This window comes from Marmota monax, unplaced genomic scaffold (genome assembly GCF_021218885.2).
Source record: "Marmota monax isolate L192 unplaced genomic scaffold, Marmota_monax_Labrador192_F-V1.1 WCK01_AAM20220418_F8-fsc00046, whole genome shotgun sequence".
In the NCBI taxonomy this organism is placed as follows: Eukaryota; Metazoa; Chordata; class Mammalia; order Rodentia; family Sciuridae; genus Marmota; species Marmota monax.
In genome coordinates this window covers 1219419-1240030 of record NW_026692486.1, presented here as the reverse complement: position 1 = coordinate 1240030, position 20612 = coordinate 1219419, and the positions used below count along the sequence as shown (strand labels likewise).

At 36.4% G+C, this 20612-nt stretch overlaps 1 protein-coding gene across 1 annotated transcript in view; it reads right to left on the bottom strand.

The window, feature by feature from the left end:
• Msh4 (mutS homolog 4) overlaps positions 1-20612 on the bottom strand; it is a 92816-nt gene that overhangs the window by 17370 nt on the left and 54834 nt on the right. Inside the window, exons 13-17 of the mRNA XM_046443164.1 lie at positions 20464-20567; positions 19317-19441; positions 11650-11850; positions 7703-7821; positions 6276-6404 (exon numbers count right to left, since the gene is read on the bottom strand). Coding sequence (XP_046299120.1) covers positions 6276-6404; positions 7703-7821; positions 11650-11850; positions 19317-19441; positions 20464-20567 — 678 coding nt within the window. The remainder of the gene's footprint in view (positions 1-6275; positions 6405-7702; positions 7822-11649; positions 11851-19316; positions 19442-20463; positions 20568-20612) is intronic.

Sequence of the window (20612 nt, the reverse complement as noted above, 5' to 3'; positions counted from 1 at the left end):
TGTTAGTATCCCCCTTCAGTAGAGCAATCTTCTAAAGTAGCCAAGACATACTAACCCTCATACCATCATAGCACCTAACCTAAACATAAAGTCCTAAGAACAGACAACAAATCACTATACGCATACAGAATCCGGAAGCCTTTTATGAATTGAATGAATCAGCTTTAAAGTACAATAAAGCCCAACATTTCTAGGCATAGTCTCCCATCACAAAGGAGAGACAACAGAGATATACATAACCAAAACAAATTTATAGGAGAAAGCAGAAACACAGCAGTCAAACAGAGCTGGAAAGTAACGTGAACAACATGAAAAAACAAGGGAAAAAAGGATTACAAGCAATGCAGGACAACTTAAATCTACAGGAGGATCTAGAGGCATGAGAAAAATGGACAGAGAAAGAACTCAAGGCATACCTAACTCAGATGGAACGGAATATTAGAGAAGACATGAGACAGCAAGTCCAAGCAATGAAAGTATATTTTGAAAACGAATTAAACAAACAAATTCAAATGGTAAAAAACGAGCTCTACCAGGAGATAGAGATTTTAAAAAAAAAATCAAACAGTAATCCTAGAAATGCAGGAAACCATAAACCAAATTAAAAACTCAAACGAGAATATTACAAATAGACTAGATCAAGTAGAAGTCAGAATATCAGATAATGAAGACAAAGTTTATCAACTTGAAAAGAAGATAGTCAACACAGAAAGGATGCTTAAAACTCACGAGCAATCTATCCAAGAGATATGGGATGTCATAAAAAAACCAAACTTGAGAGTCATTGGGATAGAAGAAGGTATGGAGGTTCAAACCAAAGGAATGGACAACCTATTAAATGAAATAATCCTAGAAAACTTCCCAGATATGAAAGATGGAATGGATTGCCAAATCCTGGAAGCCTACAGGACCCCAAACATTCAAAACCGTAATAGACCATCTCCAAGACACATAATTATGAAGATATCCAACATACAGAACAAGGAGAGAATATTAAAAGCTACGAGAGAAAGGAGGCAGATTACATTCAGGGGTAAACCAATTAGGTTGACGGCTGATTTTTCATCAGAGACGTTGAAAGCGAGAAGATCCTGGAACAACGTATTTCAAACGCTGAAAAATAATGGATTCCAACCAAGAATACTGAATCCAGCAAAATTAAGCTTCAGATTTGACAATGAAATTAAAATAGTTCACGATAAACAAAAGTTAAAAGAATTCACAGCCAGAAAACCAGCACTGCAAGGCATTTTGAGCAAAATACTACAAGAAGAGGAATTGAAAAATAGCACCCAAAACTGACAGTGGGAGGTATCTCAGTAAAGGGGGAGAAAAATAACCAAAGAGGAAAAACTAGCCAAACTAAAATAAATAAATAAATAAACATGACTGGAAGTACAAACCATATTTCAATAGTAACCTTAAATGTTAATGGCTTAAATTCACCAATCAAGAGACATAGGCTAGTAACCTGGATTAAAAAAACAGATCCAACAATATGCTGCCTTCAGGAGACTCATATGATAGGAAAATACATACATAGGCTGAAGGTGAAAGGTTGGGAAAAATCATACCACTCACATGGCCCTCGGAAGCAAGCAGGAGTGGCCATACTCATATCGAATAAAATCAACTTCAAACCTAAGTTAATCAAAAGGGATAAAGAAGGACACTATATACTGTTAAAAGGAACCATCCACCAACAAGACATGAAAATTATCAATTTGTATGCACCAAACATTGGTGCTGCAACGTTCATAAAACAAACTCTCCTCAAGTTCAAGAGTCAAATAGACCACAACACAATAATTATGGGTGACTTCAATACACCGCTCTCTCCATTAGACAGATCCTCCAGACAAAAGCTGAATAAAGAAACTATAGAACTCAATAACACAATCAATAACCTAGACTTAACCGACATATATAGAATATATCAACCATCATGAAGTAGATACACATTCTTCTCAGCAGCACATGGATCTTACTCAAAGATAGACCATATACTATGCCATAGGGCAACTCTTCGTAATTATAAAGGTGTGGAGATAATACCATGCACCTTATCTGATCATAATGGAATGAAACTGGAAATCAATGATTAAAAAAGGAAGGAAAAATCATGCATCACCTGGAAAATGAACAATATGTTACTGAATGATCAATAGGTTATAGAGGACATATAGGAAGAAATCAAAAAATTCTTAGAGATAAATGACAATACAGACACAACATACCGGAAGCTATGGGACACAATGAAAGCAGTTTTAAGAGGGAAATTCATTTCCTGGAGTTCATTCCTCAAAAAAAGAAAAAACCAACAAATAATTGAACTCACACTTCATCTCAAAACCCTAGAAAAGGAAGAGCAAAACAACAGCAAATGTAGTAGAAAACAAGAAATAATTAAAATCAGAGCGGAAATCAATGAAATTGAAACAAAAAAAAAACCATTGAGAAAATTGATAAAACTAAAAGTTGGTTCTTCGAAAAAATAAATAAGATCGACAGACCCTTAGCCACGCTAATGAAGAGAAGAAGAGAGAGAATTCAAATTACTAACATACGGGATGAAAAAGGCAATATCACAAAGGACACCACAGAAATACAGAAGATAATTAGAAAATATTTTGAAACCCTATATTCCAATAAAATAGAAGATAGTGAATATATCGATAAATTTCTTAAGTCATACGATCTGCCCAGATTGAGTCAGGAAGACACACACAATTTAAACAGACCAATAACAAAGGAAGACATAGAAGAAGCCATCAAAAGACTACCAACCAAGAAAAGCCCTGGACCAGATGGGTATACACTGGAGTTTTACAAAACCTTCAAAGAAGAATTAATACCAATACTTTTCAAGCTATTTCAAGAAATAGAAAAAGAAGGAGCTCTTCCAAATTCATTCTATGAGGCCAACATCACCCTGATCCCGAAACCAGACAAAGACACTTCAAAGAAAGAAAACTACAGACCAATATCTCTAATGAACTTAGATGCAAAAATTCTCAATAAAATCCTGGCGAATCGCATACAAAAGCATATCAAAAAAATTGTGCACCATGATCAAGTAGGATTCATCCCTGGGATGCAAGGCTGGTTCAATATATGGAAATCAATAAATGTTATTCACCACATCAATAGACTTAAAGATAAGAACCATATGATCATCTCGATAGATGTAGAAAAAGCATTTGACAAAGTACAGCATCCCTTTATGTTCAAAACACTAGAAAAACTAGGGATAACAGGAACTTACCTCAACATTGTAAAAGCTATATATGCTAAGCCTCAGGCTAGCATCATTCTAAATGGAGAAAAACTGAAGGCATTCCCTCTAAAATCTGGAACAAGACAGGGATGCCCTCTCTCACCACTTCTATTCAATTTAGTTCTTGAAATACTAGCCAGAGCAATTAGACAGACAAAATAAATTAAAGGCATACAAATAGGAAAAGAAGAACTTAAATTATCACTATTTGCGGATGATATGATAATATATCTAACAGACCCAAAAGGGTCTACAAAGAAACTGCTAGAGTTAATAAATGAATTCAGCAAAGTGGCAGGATATAACATCAACACGCATAAATCAAAGGCATTCCTGTATATCAGCAACAAAACTTCTGAAATGGAAATGAGGAAAACCACTCCATTCACAATATCCTCAAAAAAAAAATAAAATACTTGTGAATCAACCTAACAAAAGAGGTGAAAGATTTATACAATGAAAACTACAGAACCCTAAAAAGAGAGATAGAAGATCTTAGAAGATGGAAAAATATACCCTGTTCATGGATAGGCAGAACAAACATCATCAAAATGGCGATATTACCCAAAGTTCTCTACAGGTTTAATGCGATGCCAATCAAAATCCCAACGGCATTTCTTGTAGAAATAGAGAAAGCAATCATGAAATTCATATGGAAAAACAAAAGACCCAGAATAGCAAAAGCAATTCTAAGCAGGAAGTGTGAATCTGGAGGTATAGCGATACCAGATTTCAAACTGTACTACAGAGCAATAGTAACAAGAACAGCATGGTACTGGTACCAAAACAGGCAGGTGGACCAATGGTACAGAATAGAGGACACAGAGACCAATCCACAAAATTACAACTTTCTTATATTTGATAAAGGGGCTAAAAGCATGCAATGGAGGAAGGATAGCATCTTCAACAAATGGTGCTGGGAAAACTGGAAATGCATATGCAACAAAATGAAGCTGAACCTGTTTCTCTCGCCATGCACAAAAGTTAACTCAAAATGGATCAAAGAGCTTGATATCAAATCAGAGACTCTGCGCCTGATAGAAGAAAAAGTTGGCTCTGATCTACATATTGTGGGGTTGGGCTCCAAATTCCTTAATAGGATGCCCATAGCCCAAGAATTAATAACAAGAATAAACAAATGGGACTTACTTAAACTAAAAAGTTTTTTTCTCAGCAAAAGAAACAATAAGAGAGATAAATAGGGAGCCTACATCCTGGGAACAAACTTTTACCCCTCACACTTCAGATAGAGCCCTAATATCCAGAATATACAAAAAACTCAAAAAATTAAACAATAAGATAACAAATAACCCAATCAACAAATGGGCCAAGGACCTGAACAGACACTTCTCAGAGGAGGACATACAATCAATCAACAAGTACATGAAAAAATGCTCACCATCTCTAGCAGTCAGAAACATGCAAATCAAAACCACCCTAAGATACCATCTCACTCCAGTAAGATTGGCAGCCATTATGAAGTCAAACAACAATAAGTGTTGGCGAGGATGTGGGGAAAAGGGAACACTTGTACATTGCTGGTGGGACTGCAGATTGGTGTGGCCAATTTGGAAAGCAGTACGGAGATTCCTGGGAAAGCTGGGAATGGAACCACCATTTGACCCAGCTATCGCCCTTCTCGGACTATTCCCTGAGGACCTTAAAAGAGCATACTATAGGGATACTGCCATATCAATGATCATAGCAGCACAATTCACAATAGCTAGACTGTGGAACCAACCTAGATGCCTTTCAATAGACGAATGGATAAAAAAAAAATGTGGCATTTATACACAATGGAGTATTACGCGGCACTAAAAATGACAAAATCATGGAATTTGCAGGGAAATGATGGCATTAGAGCAGATTATGCTAAGTGAAGCTAGCCAATCCTTAAAAAACAAATGCCAAATGTCTTCTTTGATATAAGGAGAGTAACTAAGAACAGAGCAAGGAGGAAGAGCATGAGGAAAAGATTAACATTAAACAGAGATGAGTGGGGGGAGGGAAAGGGAGACAGAAGGGAAATTGTATGGAAATGGAAGGAGACCCTCAATGTTACACAAAATTATATATAAGAGGTTGTGAGGGGAAAGGGGGGGGGGGGACAAGGGAGAGAATTGAACAACAGCAGATGAGGTAGAGAGGGAAGATGGGAGGGGAGGGGAGGGGGGATAGTAGGGGATAGGAAAGGTAGCAGAATACAACAGTCACTAATATGGCATTATGTAAAAATGTGAATGTGTAACCGATGTGATTCTGCAATTTGTATTTGGGGTAAAAATGGGAGTTCATAACCCACTTGAATCAAATGTATGAAAGATGATATGTCATGAGCTTTTTAATGTTTTGAACAACCAAGAAAAAAAATTAAAAAAAACTTAACCCTTTTATACAAAATAAATCAAGTGTGTTTATTGAATGGTGATTGCCAGCTTTATTTCAGACAACCAGTGCTTTGATTTTTATTATGCTATGTTATAACTGAACCCAGATAAATACAAGTTGAAATTTATGTAGACTGTATTAAGATTATAATAAAATGTATCTGAAGTTAAAAAAAAGACACTGTTTGACATAGCTGATTTGTTAAAAATTCTTTTCTGTAAAGTAATTAGATTTTAGATGAGTAGGTCAATAGAGGTTTGCAAGTGACCTCAGATGGATAGTGTTTACTTCATGTTGTGACATCATAAACAATATAATTACATGTGGAAATAATTATTAAAATGTCTTCATATTTTTCTATTCAAATTGATTAAAGCCAACCATCTTTTACATTGTTTGTATTTATTTTCTCCTTGTTTATATTACAGCTATCATACTAATTATTCCCATTTCCATCAGAAATAAAGCAACAAAAATATAAAATGCTATGATATACATTTTCAACCCCAAAATTGTTTGCAAAGCTATTTGGGGTGCCTGTGACATCCAATCATAAATATATCAAAAATGACTCAAAATTAATACATTTACATTAAATAGAGAAGTATACCTTTAAGCTCAGCAGATATTCACAAACAGCATAACAAATACCAATACCTTCTTCTGTATTAGTACCTCTGCCAAGTTCATCAATTATTATGAGTGATTTGTCATTAGCATTATGTAGAATATATGCTATCTGAAAAATATAATTTTAATATTATTCATTGTAGCCAAACAGCTGTCACTATCATAGAAAAATGGAACGAAACCCAATCTCTTTATTAGTTCATCTGAAATGTATTTTAATATAGAAATCCTGCTGAGTAGAAAATAACACATTGCTTTTCTTTCTCAAGATCTCATGACTACCAATTTCAATAGAATAGCTGATATATAAAGAGATAGACATATGCATATGTATATGAGACAACAGAGTAAATAATCATTATCTAAAATATTGATGTCTTTAGAGATAGTAAAATAAAACAAAGCAGTGAATTAAGTGTTCAAATAAAACATCATGATAGTCATTTTCTTCTCTACAAGTGACTAACCACTTAAAATCATCTAACAAATTTATTTTACCATCACTCTGTATTCAATAAAGACGGAAAGAAAAATTTAGGAAAAAAATGCCCAATACTTAATTCTTCGTTTAAGAAAAAAAAAAATGGAATTCCTGACCAATAAAGACTTAAGACTTAAATTGTCAGAAGTGCTCCTTACCCCAAAAAATATTATCTTCTTTCACTGAAGATATAATTCCACCTATATTATATTATGACACAATATAAGTTTTATGAACATTATTTCTTTCAATGAGACTAAGCTTTTTAAGGCTAGGATGATTTAAAGAAACACCTCAAGCACCTGGTATATTGCTATACTCCTCCAAAGACATTCAATATATACTAAGTAATTATATAAATTGTGGGACAAATGATAACTTTATTCACTATCTATTTACAGAAAATTATCCAATTATAGTGATCCAATAATTCCTATCTAATATAGATATTTCAAGAGCTTGTTTAGCTGTCAAGCCTACTTGATATAGGTTTGGAAATAGGGAAGGCTACATATTTTATACAGCAAAAGAAAATTCTATAAGGGCAAATGTGAGGGTGATTTAAAAATCCTTCTAACAGTTACCTTTTATTTTAAAATCAAGCCTAAGAGGAAAAATAGATAATATACAGAATGATACTAAATATTATTTTTGAAAAGTCTTTTATACATTCCATATAAAAACATGTAAGCATATTTTTATCATTCAATAACAAGATTTTCTTTTAAAACTGTACTTTTCAATAAAATATTCACTTCTATTTCTTCCTAAAACAAAAATTAGGAAGCTGTCTTTGACTGCCCTCTGGCTCTCAGAAAGGAGTATAAGCACTTTGCAAGTTTTACTTCAAGAATACTTTCTAGCATAATTGACCATTAATGGGAAAATGTAATATATTTAACACAAGAAATGTTTTACTTGAGTACCTCTTTCATTTCCTTCATAAATGTTGATGAATTTGTTTCAATATCATCATCAGTACTGATCCTTGTAAAAATCTGTTCAGCAATTCTAAAGGAAGAATATTCTGCTGGAACATAAGATCCTATAAAATGTAAGATCAAAGTAAACTAAAATGTTTTTATAAAATTTTTTTATAAAAAAATTATATAAGTACCAACAACATTTTATACTTCTTGGCTCATTTACTAGAATTATGTGGTGGAAAGAGCAATGGATATAGAGTTAGAAACACAGCCCAGCCCTATTATTTATTTCATAATCTTGAACAGCACTGAACTCTCTTGAGTATCATCTTCCTCACATATAAAATGGAAATAGTTGTATAAAGTTATTTGGAAGTTCTAATAATACAAATATTATTTCAAATGGAATAATTTTTAAGTAATATACTTAAATGATAATCACATTCAAAATACGAGAATTTGAAGGAAATGTTTATAAAGTTCAAGTTGATAAAATAACTATAGAAAGGTATATTAGAAAACATTATCATAAATATACAGAAACAGGATAAGAAATGAAAAAGGTGAATTTTAATCCACAAGACTGTTTTTATCTGAGAAATTAATATGCTAACTAATCTAAAACATTTATCTTTTGAAAACAAGTCAATCTAATTAGTATGTATCTAACAGTATGTATATAATATTATAATCTTCATTTGCAGATAGGATGCGCCCATCTTTCTACATAGTATGGGATATAAAAGACATTCTAACATCATAAGAATATAAATATACAATAGTTGAGTGGGGAAAGTATTACACATATAAAATTCTTTATAGATAAAATAGTGAAATAATGGGAGCAAAGAAATAGCCATTTAAAACAAAGATAAGGATAAAGGACGAAGCCTAGATCAGAAGAACAAGATTATCCGGGTAAGAAAGCAACAGTCAAACTAATACTAATAAAACTAAAAGTAGTGATGGCAATTATAATGATTGCACCTACTTTTCACATGATAGACATTTTATAATTATTTTCTCCAATTCTCAAGATAATCCACTGAAGTAGGTTCTAATTTTTCTCATTTTACCACTGAAAACATGGAGCCTCAGAATTACAAAGCTAGTAAGATGTAGCTCTTTCATGTTAATCTATTTTTAATCTTCTTAAAAGCAGAGATTATAAACCTAGAGCAGCTTCTAACACATCATAATATCATGATAAATGTTTCTGAAAATAAATAAAGAATTGATGAAGGCAGAATTTCAATCAGATTTGTCTGACTCAAAACAAAAACAACCTCTATTTTCTCAAGATACTGGAAATGAACTGCTTCTTTCTTAATAGTCTAGAAGATGGGACATTTTATTCATTTAGAGCTAAGAGTCTAGGGTCATGCTGTCTGAGTTTGAATCTATAGTTAAAATACATCTGCAAGCTACATATACATCTGCCTCATAGGAATTATGTGATATTTGATAAATTACTTCCCAATTCTTTGATTTACTCATCTATAACATGGAGTTAATAATAATACTCATTATATTTTTATAAGCAATAGATGAATAATACATATATTAGGATAATACATGGAAGGTACAGAGAAACAGAATTAGCTATTAGGGCCATTTGGGTAGACTAAGGCAAAGAACTGATATGGGGAGATGTTGGGCAAATCTTTGGCCCTGATCTTCCTTGTTATGTAGAAATTTAGCAAATAATTATTAAAAGCTATTATGTGTTGGGGTGAGTAACACAGACATGGGCCCTTCCTCAGAGAGAATAAATTATTAATCTCTTAAATATAAATTTCCTATAGGGTTTTCAGAAGAATTAAATGAAAAATAAATGTTAAAAGTACCAAAAAGAGAATATAGAATATGCTATTAATTGGCATGCTTGTATTTTATCCTTTCTCCTAACCTCCACCCCAAAAATTCTCAAAATTGCTTATCTATATTATTACAAAAGCTGTCTAGCTGATATTTTGCTTCTGGTCTGGTTCTTGTCTATAACCAGTAAGAGTGATCTAAGTTAAATCGGATCATGCCATTCTCTTGCTAAATAGCTCCCTAAAGATTGCTGGATAAAGTTCAGTCTCCTCCAGTAAGGATCTAGACACTTCATGATTTAATTCCTGTCCATTTCTCCAGCGTTATATCCTGCCATTCAGTTACTCTGCTCAACAAACCAAAAGAACTACAAACCTCAGGACTATTTGTAATTCCTTCAGCACATCATACTATTTTTTTTTTCTACTGTGCTTTAGAAAAATGCTTTTACCTCTGTCTGGGAAGTCCCTTTTGTTTCTCATACCCTCCCCTTCACAGTATTTTGTATATATTATTTCAGCTCTAATAATGATTCTTAGAAGTATGTACCTAATATTATAATCTTCATTTTCAGATAGGAAAACTAAGAGTTGAGAATTTAAGGAATTTACTTAAGATTACACAACTAGTAACTGGATAAATGGATCTACCTGCCAAGTCTGTGCTCTTACTATCAAGCCTTTCGAGTCCCAGAGCTTTCTTTTATTCAGACTGTACAGACACTATATATAGTTTGAGGTATTTCAGAGGTTTAAGATGGGCAACAACAAGAAAATAATTATCTTTAAATATTTAAAGAACTAATATCAGAAAGACTAGATTTTTCTGTGATAAATAAAAGAATTAGGACTAATAAATACAAGTTATAGAAAGTTAGAATTTAGTATAATGAATACTTTAACAATTAGGGCTGTTCAATAATTGGACAGCCTTTTTAAAAGACAAAGCTACTCATAAATACTCAAGTAACAGATTACATCACATATAAATCAGTTAGTTAAGATGTATTTTTAATTTCAGGAAAACTCTAAATAAAATATTTAATTTCCTTCATTTGTTAATCTCTGATTTTCTTTCCCAGAACTAAGAGTAAATATTCTCTGTATCAACAATATTACCATTGCTGTGTTCCTTGCAATCCTTTATATTAGACCAGGGTTTCTCACCCATCATACTACTAATATCTCAGGCTCAATATATTTTTCTTATGTGTTGGTGAAGGAGGGAAGGAGAAAGAGGGGAGCCCTGTATTATAGAATGTTAGCAGCATTGCTGGACTCTATACTCCCACCAGTTAACAATCAAAAAATATTTTTAGACATTGCCAAATTCCTAGGTTTGGGGGTTAGGGGTCTGGAACCAAAACCAAATTTGTAGGCTTGGGGGAAAGTGAACCAAAACCATGCCTGGTTGACAATTTCTGCATTAGGGCCAAAAAGTTCATCCCTGATCCATATATTCCTCAAGGACACTCATTTTTCAGAGATAGTAGTTGTTTGGACAGCAAGAATATGTGACAGTGTTATGTGTTCATATATGTATGCCTAACATCCAATTGCTATTGGTACCCTCTAATTAAAGGATAAATTTCTTTATCTGAGATATTATAACTTTGGGAAAAACTCACATGGGTTATTCAAGGCAAAAGTTTACCCTACTCATTTCATTTTTTCTCACAAAAAAAGTGTTTTTGATCCTGAAATTCTTATATAATTCAATTCAATGATAATTGATACAATATTAATAGAGTAAGCAAGTTTCTAATTTTGTAATATTCTAAAATGGAACATTCCACTATACAATCCAAATTGAATGAATTTTAATGAATACCAAGAGTTAAAGTTATGATCTACATAATAGGTGCACTACTATACTTTTTTATAGACACAATACCTTTATTTTATTTGTTTATTGTACGTGGTGCCAGGGATCGAACCCAGTGCCTCACGAATGCTAGGCAAGAATTCTACAACTGAGTCACAACCCCACCCGCACTACCATACTTTTAGGTAGGAGAATCTACTCAAAACTTTTCTTGAGTTAATTAGGCACGTGCAGCTAAAATCTAGGCACAAAACATTTTCAAAAGGGAATATAATTGGTAATACTAAAGTAAAAGCATAACTTACCAATCTGGGCCATAATCTGACAAAGAGCAATCTGTTTTAAATATGTGGATTTCCCACTCATATTTGGTCCAGTTATGATTAAAAAATTACTCCCTTCTGTTATATAAGTATTGTTGGCAACAGGTTTCTCCACAGATATTTTCTCAAGAATCGGATGCCATCCCTGTTTGATTGCTAAAGTGTCAGTGAACTCTGGACGTACTGAAGAGAAAAATATAACGTTTTTAAAGATTAGTATATTTATATATAAAGAGTTTGTGATATGTATTACTGTGCATAACTTAGTGATTTTACCAGGGCCAACTTGGGACATTAATATTGATATTATTTTATCACAAATCCCTAACTAAATCCCTCTAAATTACAATGAATATACTCTAATCATTTTTATTCGCTTTCAGAAAACTCTGCAATTTAGTTCTTTGTCACTGTCTTGGGCTCCAGATCATTCAATTTTCAGATTAAATTGTATAGATTAAAAAGAATAAGGTATCCATTGGTGATATTGTTAAAATAACAAGTGATTACTACAGAACTGCATATTTACTTACTGTACCTTAAACACTATTTCAACCTTTAATATTATTTTGAATCCTTAGCACTTGAAATAAGGTATGATTATAGAATAAAAGCAAATGAAAAAAGAATTTTCTGTCCTAGCCTCTGGAGAAATTTGTCTAAAAAGAAATTTAAGAGCACAAATAAAGTATAACACAAAAGTTTTGTTACTTCATAAAAACAAATAATGATCAGATCTCTATGGAAACCAATTGAAGGTGGAAGGAGGATGAAGAAGGTGGAAGTATGAGTGAAAACTAAAATGCTGTAAAATCTCTAGGTGAAATGCATGCATAAACTTGAAAGCATGCATTATAAAACAGAGATTAATTTTTAAAATTTTAAGGGATTTTCAAAAATTCATTATTTATTCATTATTAATATTATTATTATCCCTCTCAAACCAAAATAGAACAATATTAAATCCTTTAAGAGTTACCAAAAAAAAAAAAAAACTATTGTCAGGATGGCCAATCCCTAAGGTAAGATTTTGATCCCAAAAGACATATAAAAGATTAATAAGTTTCAGTCTATAAAATACCAAAGCAAAAGTAATATTTCCATGAGAAATATGAAAAACTTTATGATTCTTCCCATAAAAACAACTTAACATCATAATTTTGAAATGTTACGATTGATTTTAATTAGAAATTTTAATGTTTTTAATGTTATTAGGTCCACAATTATTTTTTTTAAATATTTTCATTAGTTGTTGATGAATCTTTATTTATTTATTTACATGCGGTGCTGAAACTCAAACCCAGTGCCTCACACATGCTGAAAGATCCACAGATCCCAAACCCGGAATGAAACACGCGAGACACTGGCTGCAAAAAGCAGGAGGCGTTTATTCTCACACAGGCGCCTGCGGGTGCACAGCAAACCTCAGCCGGAGCTTCGGTGAACTGGCACACCGGGCTTTGGGGTACAGATCTTTTATAGGAAACAAGCGGGTTAGCTCTTAGCTTAGCACAGCAACAGCCTTTCTATTGGTTCCTCTGAATCCAGCCACTGGGTCACTTAGGGGGTAAACTTGTTTTCCCACTTTGGTTCTCGGAAAAACCATAAAATTGCATCCTGTCCTTTCAGTTCCTGTTTTTACCCTGTTTGCTCAAGTTTGGCCCTTCCGGGGTTATCTATATGGAACATCCTGTGGTGGCATTTGTGCAAGACTTGAAATGCTACGTGCCGTTGGTGGGGTTTTGACATGGGGGTTGTGTAAGAGAACATCTTGCAGCTTCAGGGCACAGGGGTTAGATTTCCTAATGTTGGGCCTGGGGCCTTGGGGTCCTTCATTTCCCCCTTTTTCTTTATCTGGGATATAATCTTATATCCATTGATCTACCTGCTCAATTTGCTCAGCTGAAGGTTCAGGGTGTTCTGGGAGTACTTGATATTGCTGCGCGAGGACCATAGTTTGAATTACAGACAGTCTTTCTTTTATAAATTGCATTAATTTGTTAAATATGCAGGGCCCAAATGTTAAGATCATCAGTAATACAATTAAGGGACCGGCTACAGTAGGTAATATAGTAGTTAACCAAGGGGAGTTATTAAACCAGCTTTCAAACCAACTTTGGGAGCTTTGCAGAGATCTTTCCCTTGCATCTAGTCTTTCTCTAAGCTTTGTCATAGACTCCCTTACTACCCCTGTGTGATCAGTGTAAAAGCAACAGTTTTCTTTTAAGGCTGTACAAAGTCCTCCCTCCTTCAAGAATAATAGGTCCAGACCTCGTCTATTCTGCAAGACAACTTCTGATAAGGAGGTTAGAGATTTTTCTAAAGCAGTTACAGAGGTTTCTATTGCTCTTAGGTCTTGTTGGATTGCAGCTTCTAGAATCTTTATCTGTCGGGGGCCCTCAACCAGAGCTGCAGCCCCAGTCCCAACTCCTGCCAATACTCCTGCTCCTAACAAGACTGCCAGGGTAAGGCTGATAGGCTCTCGGGTGTATCGAATCCTGCCCATGAAATGTCCTTCAAACTCCTCTGAGGAATAATAGAATAGTCGTGGGTAGATTTGGACTAACACACAAAAATCAGTGGAGGCATTGAGGATTGCCGTGGAAACACAGGGGGTCAGTCCAATGTTGCAGGCCCAATAAGTTCCGGGGGGACCCCACAAATAATTATTTTGCGAGCCATTTGTCAGGAGGGTGGTGTTACAGAGAGGTTGATGTGACAGGGGTATATTTCCTACACAGATCCCTTGTCCTGAAACTTCAGTGATGGTGAGTTTATAGCCGGGCAGGGACATACATTTAGGATCAGGGTTTATGCTACTGGACCTGTTAGACATTATTGCTATTCCTTCATAGTAGGGTGGGCCGAAGGTGAGACAGAGCCAACATTCCCGGGTGCGGTCCGGGTCGGTGGCATTGAGGACATAAAAGGCTCCTTGAATCAAATCTAACAATCGGTCCTCGGTCCCAGGGAAGGTGGGTTCGGGGAAATAACTAGAGGTTTGATAGCCTATGGTTACAATTTGAGGCATGGGTGGCTTACTGGGAGGTACTTTGGGCGGACTTTTTGATTGTCTGGGAACTGAGGGAGCTCTTTGGTCCCCGAGAGCAGGATTAGGTCCTATTGGGCTCATCAAAATTGGGGTTAGAGATAATTTGATTCTGAGAATTACACCGAGATCATCTCCGTTCATAAACCATCTAAGGCCCCATGTTCTCCCAGTGAGCCAGGGATCTAGCTGTTCTTTTCCTTTTTCTGTAAACTGTATCCGTAAGGGCAATGATTTGTCCCCTTGATAGTAAGATTTAGGGGGGTAATAGCAATCAGCGGCACGTGTGCCATAGGAAGTGAAGTTTTTAAGTATTGTTATGAATTCCTTATCAGAAGAAGGTTTCCAGTAAGCGTCCCCTGTAGTTTCGCAGCCCCAGGAGGAGCAAAAGTATGTTTCATAGCCCCTACATTTACGCTCTTGTTTTCGGTCTCTTCCCTCTTTGGGACAAGTATAAAAGTCATGTTGACCCAGTCTACATCTTGCTGTCGGGGTAGCACATCCTGCCATTCGTGTCACCCAACCGGGTGGTCTGGGGGTCATATCAGTACTGAGCTGATTATGTGATCTGTCAGGTATATCCCAAGTGTCTAACCCAGCGGCTAACTGGCAAATGTCTGGGGTCAAGGTAGGCCACCATGTGCCAGGGATGTGGGTTGCCGTAGTGGACCAAATTACTTCCCCGGTTTGGGAATACACCTGCCAAGTCAACTTCATGGGGGTATGGGGATTACTACCTAGGACGAGGGGAGTAGCGTAGAGAGCAAGAATGATTAACAGCGTGCGTGTAAGTCTTATCTTTAGCGGGTTTTGGGTGCGTTGCAGCTTCCATTTTGGATCCAGAGAGGCGTTTGTGGGCTCTTGCGGATGTGCAGCTTTCACGTGGGAAGAGTGGATCCAAGCGGTGATGCCGTCCACTTTGATTGCAGTAGGAGTGGTCAGCAGGACGGTGTAAGGTCCTTTCCACCGCGGTTCGAGGTTCTTGCTCTGGTGCCTGCGTACCCAGACGGTGTCTCCGACTTTGAAGGGATGTGGCAGCGAGGGGGTTTTGAGTTCCTCCTTGTATGCTGCGGCTAGAGGCTTCCAAACCTCGATCTGGACCAGCTGCAAGGCACGTAAATGAGTCTGCATAGATGGGGTGAGGGAGGCATAAGTTTCAGTTTCATAAAAGTTAACAGCAGGTGGTGGTGCACCGTACAAAATCTCAAATGGAGTTAGCCCCTGTGGGCCTGGGGTGTTCCGGGCCCGGTATAAAGCTAAAGGTAGGAGTTGTACCCAGTCTCTAGTGCCAGTTTCAAGCGTTAATTTAGTTAAAGTCTCCTTGATGGTTCTATTCATCCTTTCTACTTGTCCTGAACTTTGGGGTCTATAAGCACAATGTAATTTCCAATTAATCCCCAATATATTGGCCACCATCTGACTTACCTGGGAGACGAAGGCAGGCCCGTTATCTGACCCAATGGTCCCGGGTACTCCATACCTGGGAAAGATTTCTTCCAGTAATTTCTTTGCAACCACCTTAGCAGTCTCATGCCGAGTTGGGAATGCCTCGGTCCATCCAGAGAAAGTGTCAACAAAAACCAAAAGATATTTGTAGCCATACATACCAGGTTTGATTTCAGTGAAGTCTATTTCCCAATGGGTTCCGGGCTTATGGCCTTTCACCCGGATCCCTGTCCCAATCTTGATCTTACCAGCATTTACCTGGGCACATGCTTGACAGTTTTCGGCTTCCTGGCGCAGAAGTTGATCCCTGTTTGGAAGGTATAAAGTACCTTCCCCACGCTCTAAGAGCTCCTTCATCTTTTTAGCCCCAAGATGTGTCAGTCTGTGTAGGGACTTTACTAATTGTTTTGAATTTTTGAGGGGCATGATAGTCTTTCCTCGATATTTCCAGACATTTTTCCCGGGGTCATAAGTGGCCCCCAGTTTTTGTATGGCATCTAAATCTTTATCTTCATAGACCCAGTGTTCCTCATGGTCATCATGTTGTGGGTCTGTTCGTTGGGGCAATAGATTCACTATCAAAAGCTGTGGCCCTAGGGCTGCCTTCTTGGCCGTTTCATCTGCTAATCTGTTTCCTTTGGCCTCTGGAGTATTACCTTTTTGATGACCGGGGCAATGCATGATACTTAACTTTTTAGGCAAGAATAAAGCTTTAAGTAAGGCTAATATTTCAGCCTTGTTTTTGATCTCTTTTCCTTCTGAGGTTAGTAGACCCCGGCGTCTGTAAATCTCTCCGTGTATGTGAGCAGTAGCAAAGGCATATCTACTGTCAGTGTACACGTTTAGTTTCTTCCCCTCTGCCAACTTTAACGCTTGAGTCAGCGCTATCAGTTCTGCCCGCTGAGCTGATGTTCCGCCTGGAAGTGCACTTGCCCATATTACCTCAGATTTGGTGGTGATGGCTGCTCCTGCTCGTCGTTCTCCATTGAGCAGATAACTGCTTCCATCTGTGTACCAGACCAGCTCTGCATCCTTCATCGGTTGGTCGGTGAGGTCTGGCCGGGTTCCCTGTGTCTCTGCAAGAATCTGCTGACAGTTGTGAGGATCTGCTTTTCCTGGGAGCGGCAGGAGGGTCGCTGGATTCAGTGTCACCATGGGACCAAACTGAATTCGGTCAGTGTCCAATAACAAAGACTGGTAATGGGTGAGTCGGGCATTTGACATCCAGCGATCAGGCGGCTGGCGAATTACAGTTTCGATGGCATGAGGGGTTAACAGGGTTAATGGCTGTCCTAAAGTCAGTTTAGTGGCATCCTTAGTCAGAAGAGCCATAGCTGCAATCATCTGGAGGCATGGTGGCCATCCTGCTGCCACTGGATCTAATTTCTTTGACAGGTAGGCTATAGGTCGCCTCCAGGGCCCTAGTTTTTGGGTTAAAACCCCTTTTGCATATCCCCGTTTTTCATCTATAAATAAATCAAAGGGCTTGGTAATGTCCGGTAAACCCAGAGCGGGGGCTGACAGAAGAGCCAATTTGATGTGATCAAATGCCAATTGATGTTCCTCAGTCCAGGCAAAGGAGTTACCTTGCTTAGTTAGTAGATACAAGGGGGCTGCTATCTCAGCGAACCCAGGAATCCAGAGTCTACAGAAACCTGCGGTCCCCAGGAATTCCCGCAGTTGCTTGGGACTCTGGGGGGTTGGTATACTTGAGATAGTCTCCTTTCTGGCAGTTGTCAACCATTGTTGACCATCGTGGAGTTCATAGCCCAGATAGGTAACTTTTGTCTGACAGATTTGGGCCTTCTTTGCTGACGCCCTATACCCTAGTAGTCCCAAAGTTTGCAATAATTTCTCCGTACCTGCCTGGCAATCTTCCTCGGAGGTCGCAGCCAGCAAGATGTCATCTACATATTGAAGCATGATTAGGGAAGGGTGTCTTATACGGAAGTCTGCCAAATCCTGATGCAAAGCCTCATCGAAGAGTGTTGGGCTGTTTTTAAATCCTTGTGGCAGTCTCGTCCAGGTCAGTTGTCCAGAGATTCCTCCTTCGGGATCTTTCCATTCAAATGCGAAGAGAGCCTGACTTTGGGGAGACAGTCTTAGGCAGAAAAAAGCATCTTTCAGATCCAGAACAGTATACCACGTATGAGTAGGAGGCAAAGTGCTAAGGAGATTGTAAGGATTTGGCACTGTGGGGTGGATATCTTCTACCCTCTTGTTAACTTCCCTTAAGTCTTGGACCGGTCTGTAATCATTAGTCCCCGGCTTTTTAACTGGCAGTAATGGGGTGTTCCAGGGTGATTGGCAAGGTGTTAGGATGCCTTGGTCTAGGAGGCATTTGATGTGCGGCTTGATGCCCTGATAGGCCTCTCTTGACATAGGATATTGTTTGATATTAATGGGAGTAGCAGCGGCCCTCAGATGAATGACTATTGGGGGCCGTTGTTTTGCCATTCCCATTCCTCCGGTTTCAGCCCAGGCCTCCGGGTAGGAACTAAGCCAATAGTCCATGTTTTTCATAGATACCGAGGGTTTGTCAAAAAGTTTATATTCGTCTTCCAATTTGAAAGTCAATACATGTAAGGGAGTCTGGTTTGGCCCCGTGATGGAGACGCTCCCATCTTTAAAATAAATTTGGGCTCTCAATTTAGCCAACATTAGAAAGTTACTTAACATTATTATTCAAGGTCTGTGCATAGTATTGAATACAAAAATAAATGACATAATTCCTGATCCTGGTATGCTCACATCTAAAGAACAAAAACCCTCACTTTGGAGATTCATTTCTCTCTATTAGCATTTGTCACACTGCTTCTAATGAGTATTCAGATCTGAACTTCATACGTTTCAATCATTGCCATTTTCACCAAGGAAATGTCTCTGTAGTGTCTTATTTGGTAAGACTTTAAAATATCTTGCAGTTTTTTTCTTTTTGATTTCCCATTTTCTGAGTGAATAATTTTTTGGATTTTAAAATAAATTTTAGGGGCAACTTTACTTTATTTTGTGTCCTAGTCTAGGACATAGGCAAGAATCTATATTTCATGTAAAACATGTAATGTTAAATACAATTATTCATGTTAAATACAATTATTTAAATGGAATACAAATCTCAGTATGCCACATTCTTATTTAAAAGAAAGTAACTTACCATAGTCAGAAAGAGTGCAGGCATGAGCAAAAGAGAGTAGCATATCCAGCATTGACACAGTGTCAGAAAGTTTATATAAGCAATGAATATGTTCATAAATCTCACTAAGCAGTTTGCACACTATCCTGAAAGTACATGTTGGGAAAGACACGTAATTATTTTTTAAAAAGCACATACAATACAATTATCAAATACTACTAAATTTATTGCCTAAGGTAGAGTAATATTCATAGTGAAGTGTACACCACAACTACACAAACCTATTGTTCAGTTGTTTCATTTTAGAGATGAGGAAATGAAATGATTGCTTAAGGTCACATCTACTTAATGAAAAAGAATCTATCTTTTGGTGTATTAACACTACATTTTTAAAGTGATGTTTCTATTAAGAAAATAATCTTTTATTAATAAAAACATCATATATAGGTCAAATCAAGCCCTAACAATACTTTAATCCCATCTGTTAATAATTCTGTTTTTGCACACATTAGATTGAACACAAAAGCTATTATATATTTTTCTTTCATTCTCTCTTACACATGCAACATCCAAATAACATAATCATTTAAGAATTTATGTGTCAGTATTTTGATATAGTATAAAAATTTTTCTCTTACAAGATAAATATGTACCCAAAGCTTATTATATTTTATAATGTCTGTGGTCCATGTCTTAAAACTGTTTAGAAATCCCAACATATCTCTATTATCTCAGAACACCAATTCTAAATTTTCTATTTCTTCTAACGGTATAGCTATCGTTTCATGAACAACAAAAGAACTGGTACCATTGCGATATTGCTATAGAAATGTCAGGATATGAGAAACTGAGGGCTTATGGACCATAGGAAAAAAATAAAGTAAAAGAAATTCAAGATAAGCCCATGCTATGCTAACCTCCTCTACTTATGATGGAAAGTACAATACAGAAGTATTGGTTATAATGTTATAATGGCATTTTTTGTGTAATTAGATCTGCCCTGAAGTTTCTGTGAGACTCAGTGGCCCTCACCATAATGACAGACTTTCTTTCCTAACATTCATAATTTTATAATTGTCTGTAATCAGACAAAAAGTCAATTAATAAAATTTATCATAGTTCTTTAAACCAATTTATTTCAAAATTCAAATACTTTAAATGCTCTTACATGTAAGTCATGTGATAGATTTCTCGCAAAGACTCTTGGCATCTTTCATTCATTTTAATTAAATCTGCTGATGTAAAACTGTAAGAATTTTTCACTTTAGAAATCTGTTAATAATTTTAAAACAGAATATATGAACATGCATATGAAAC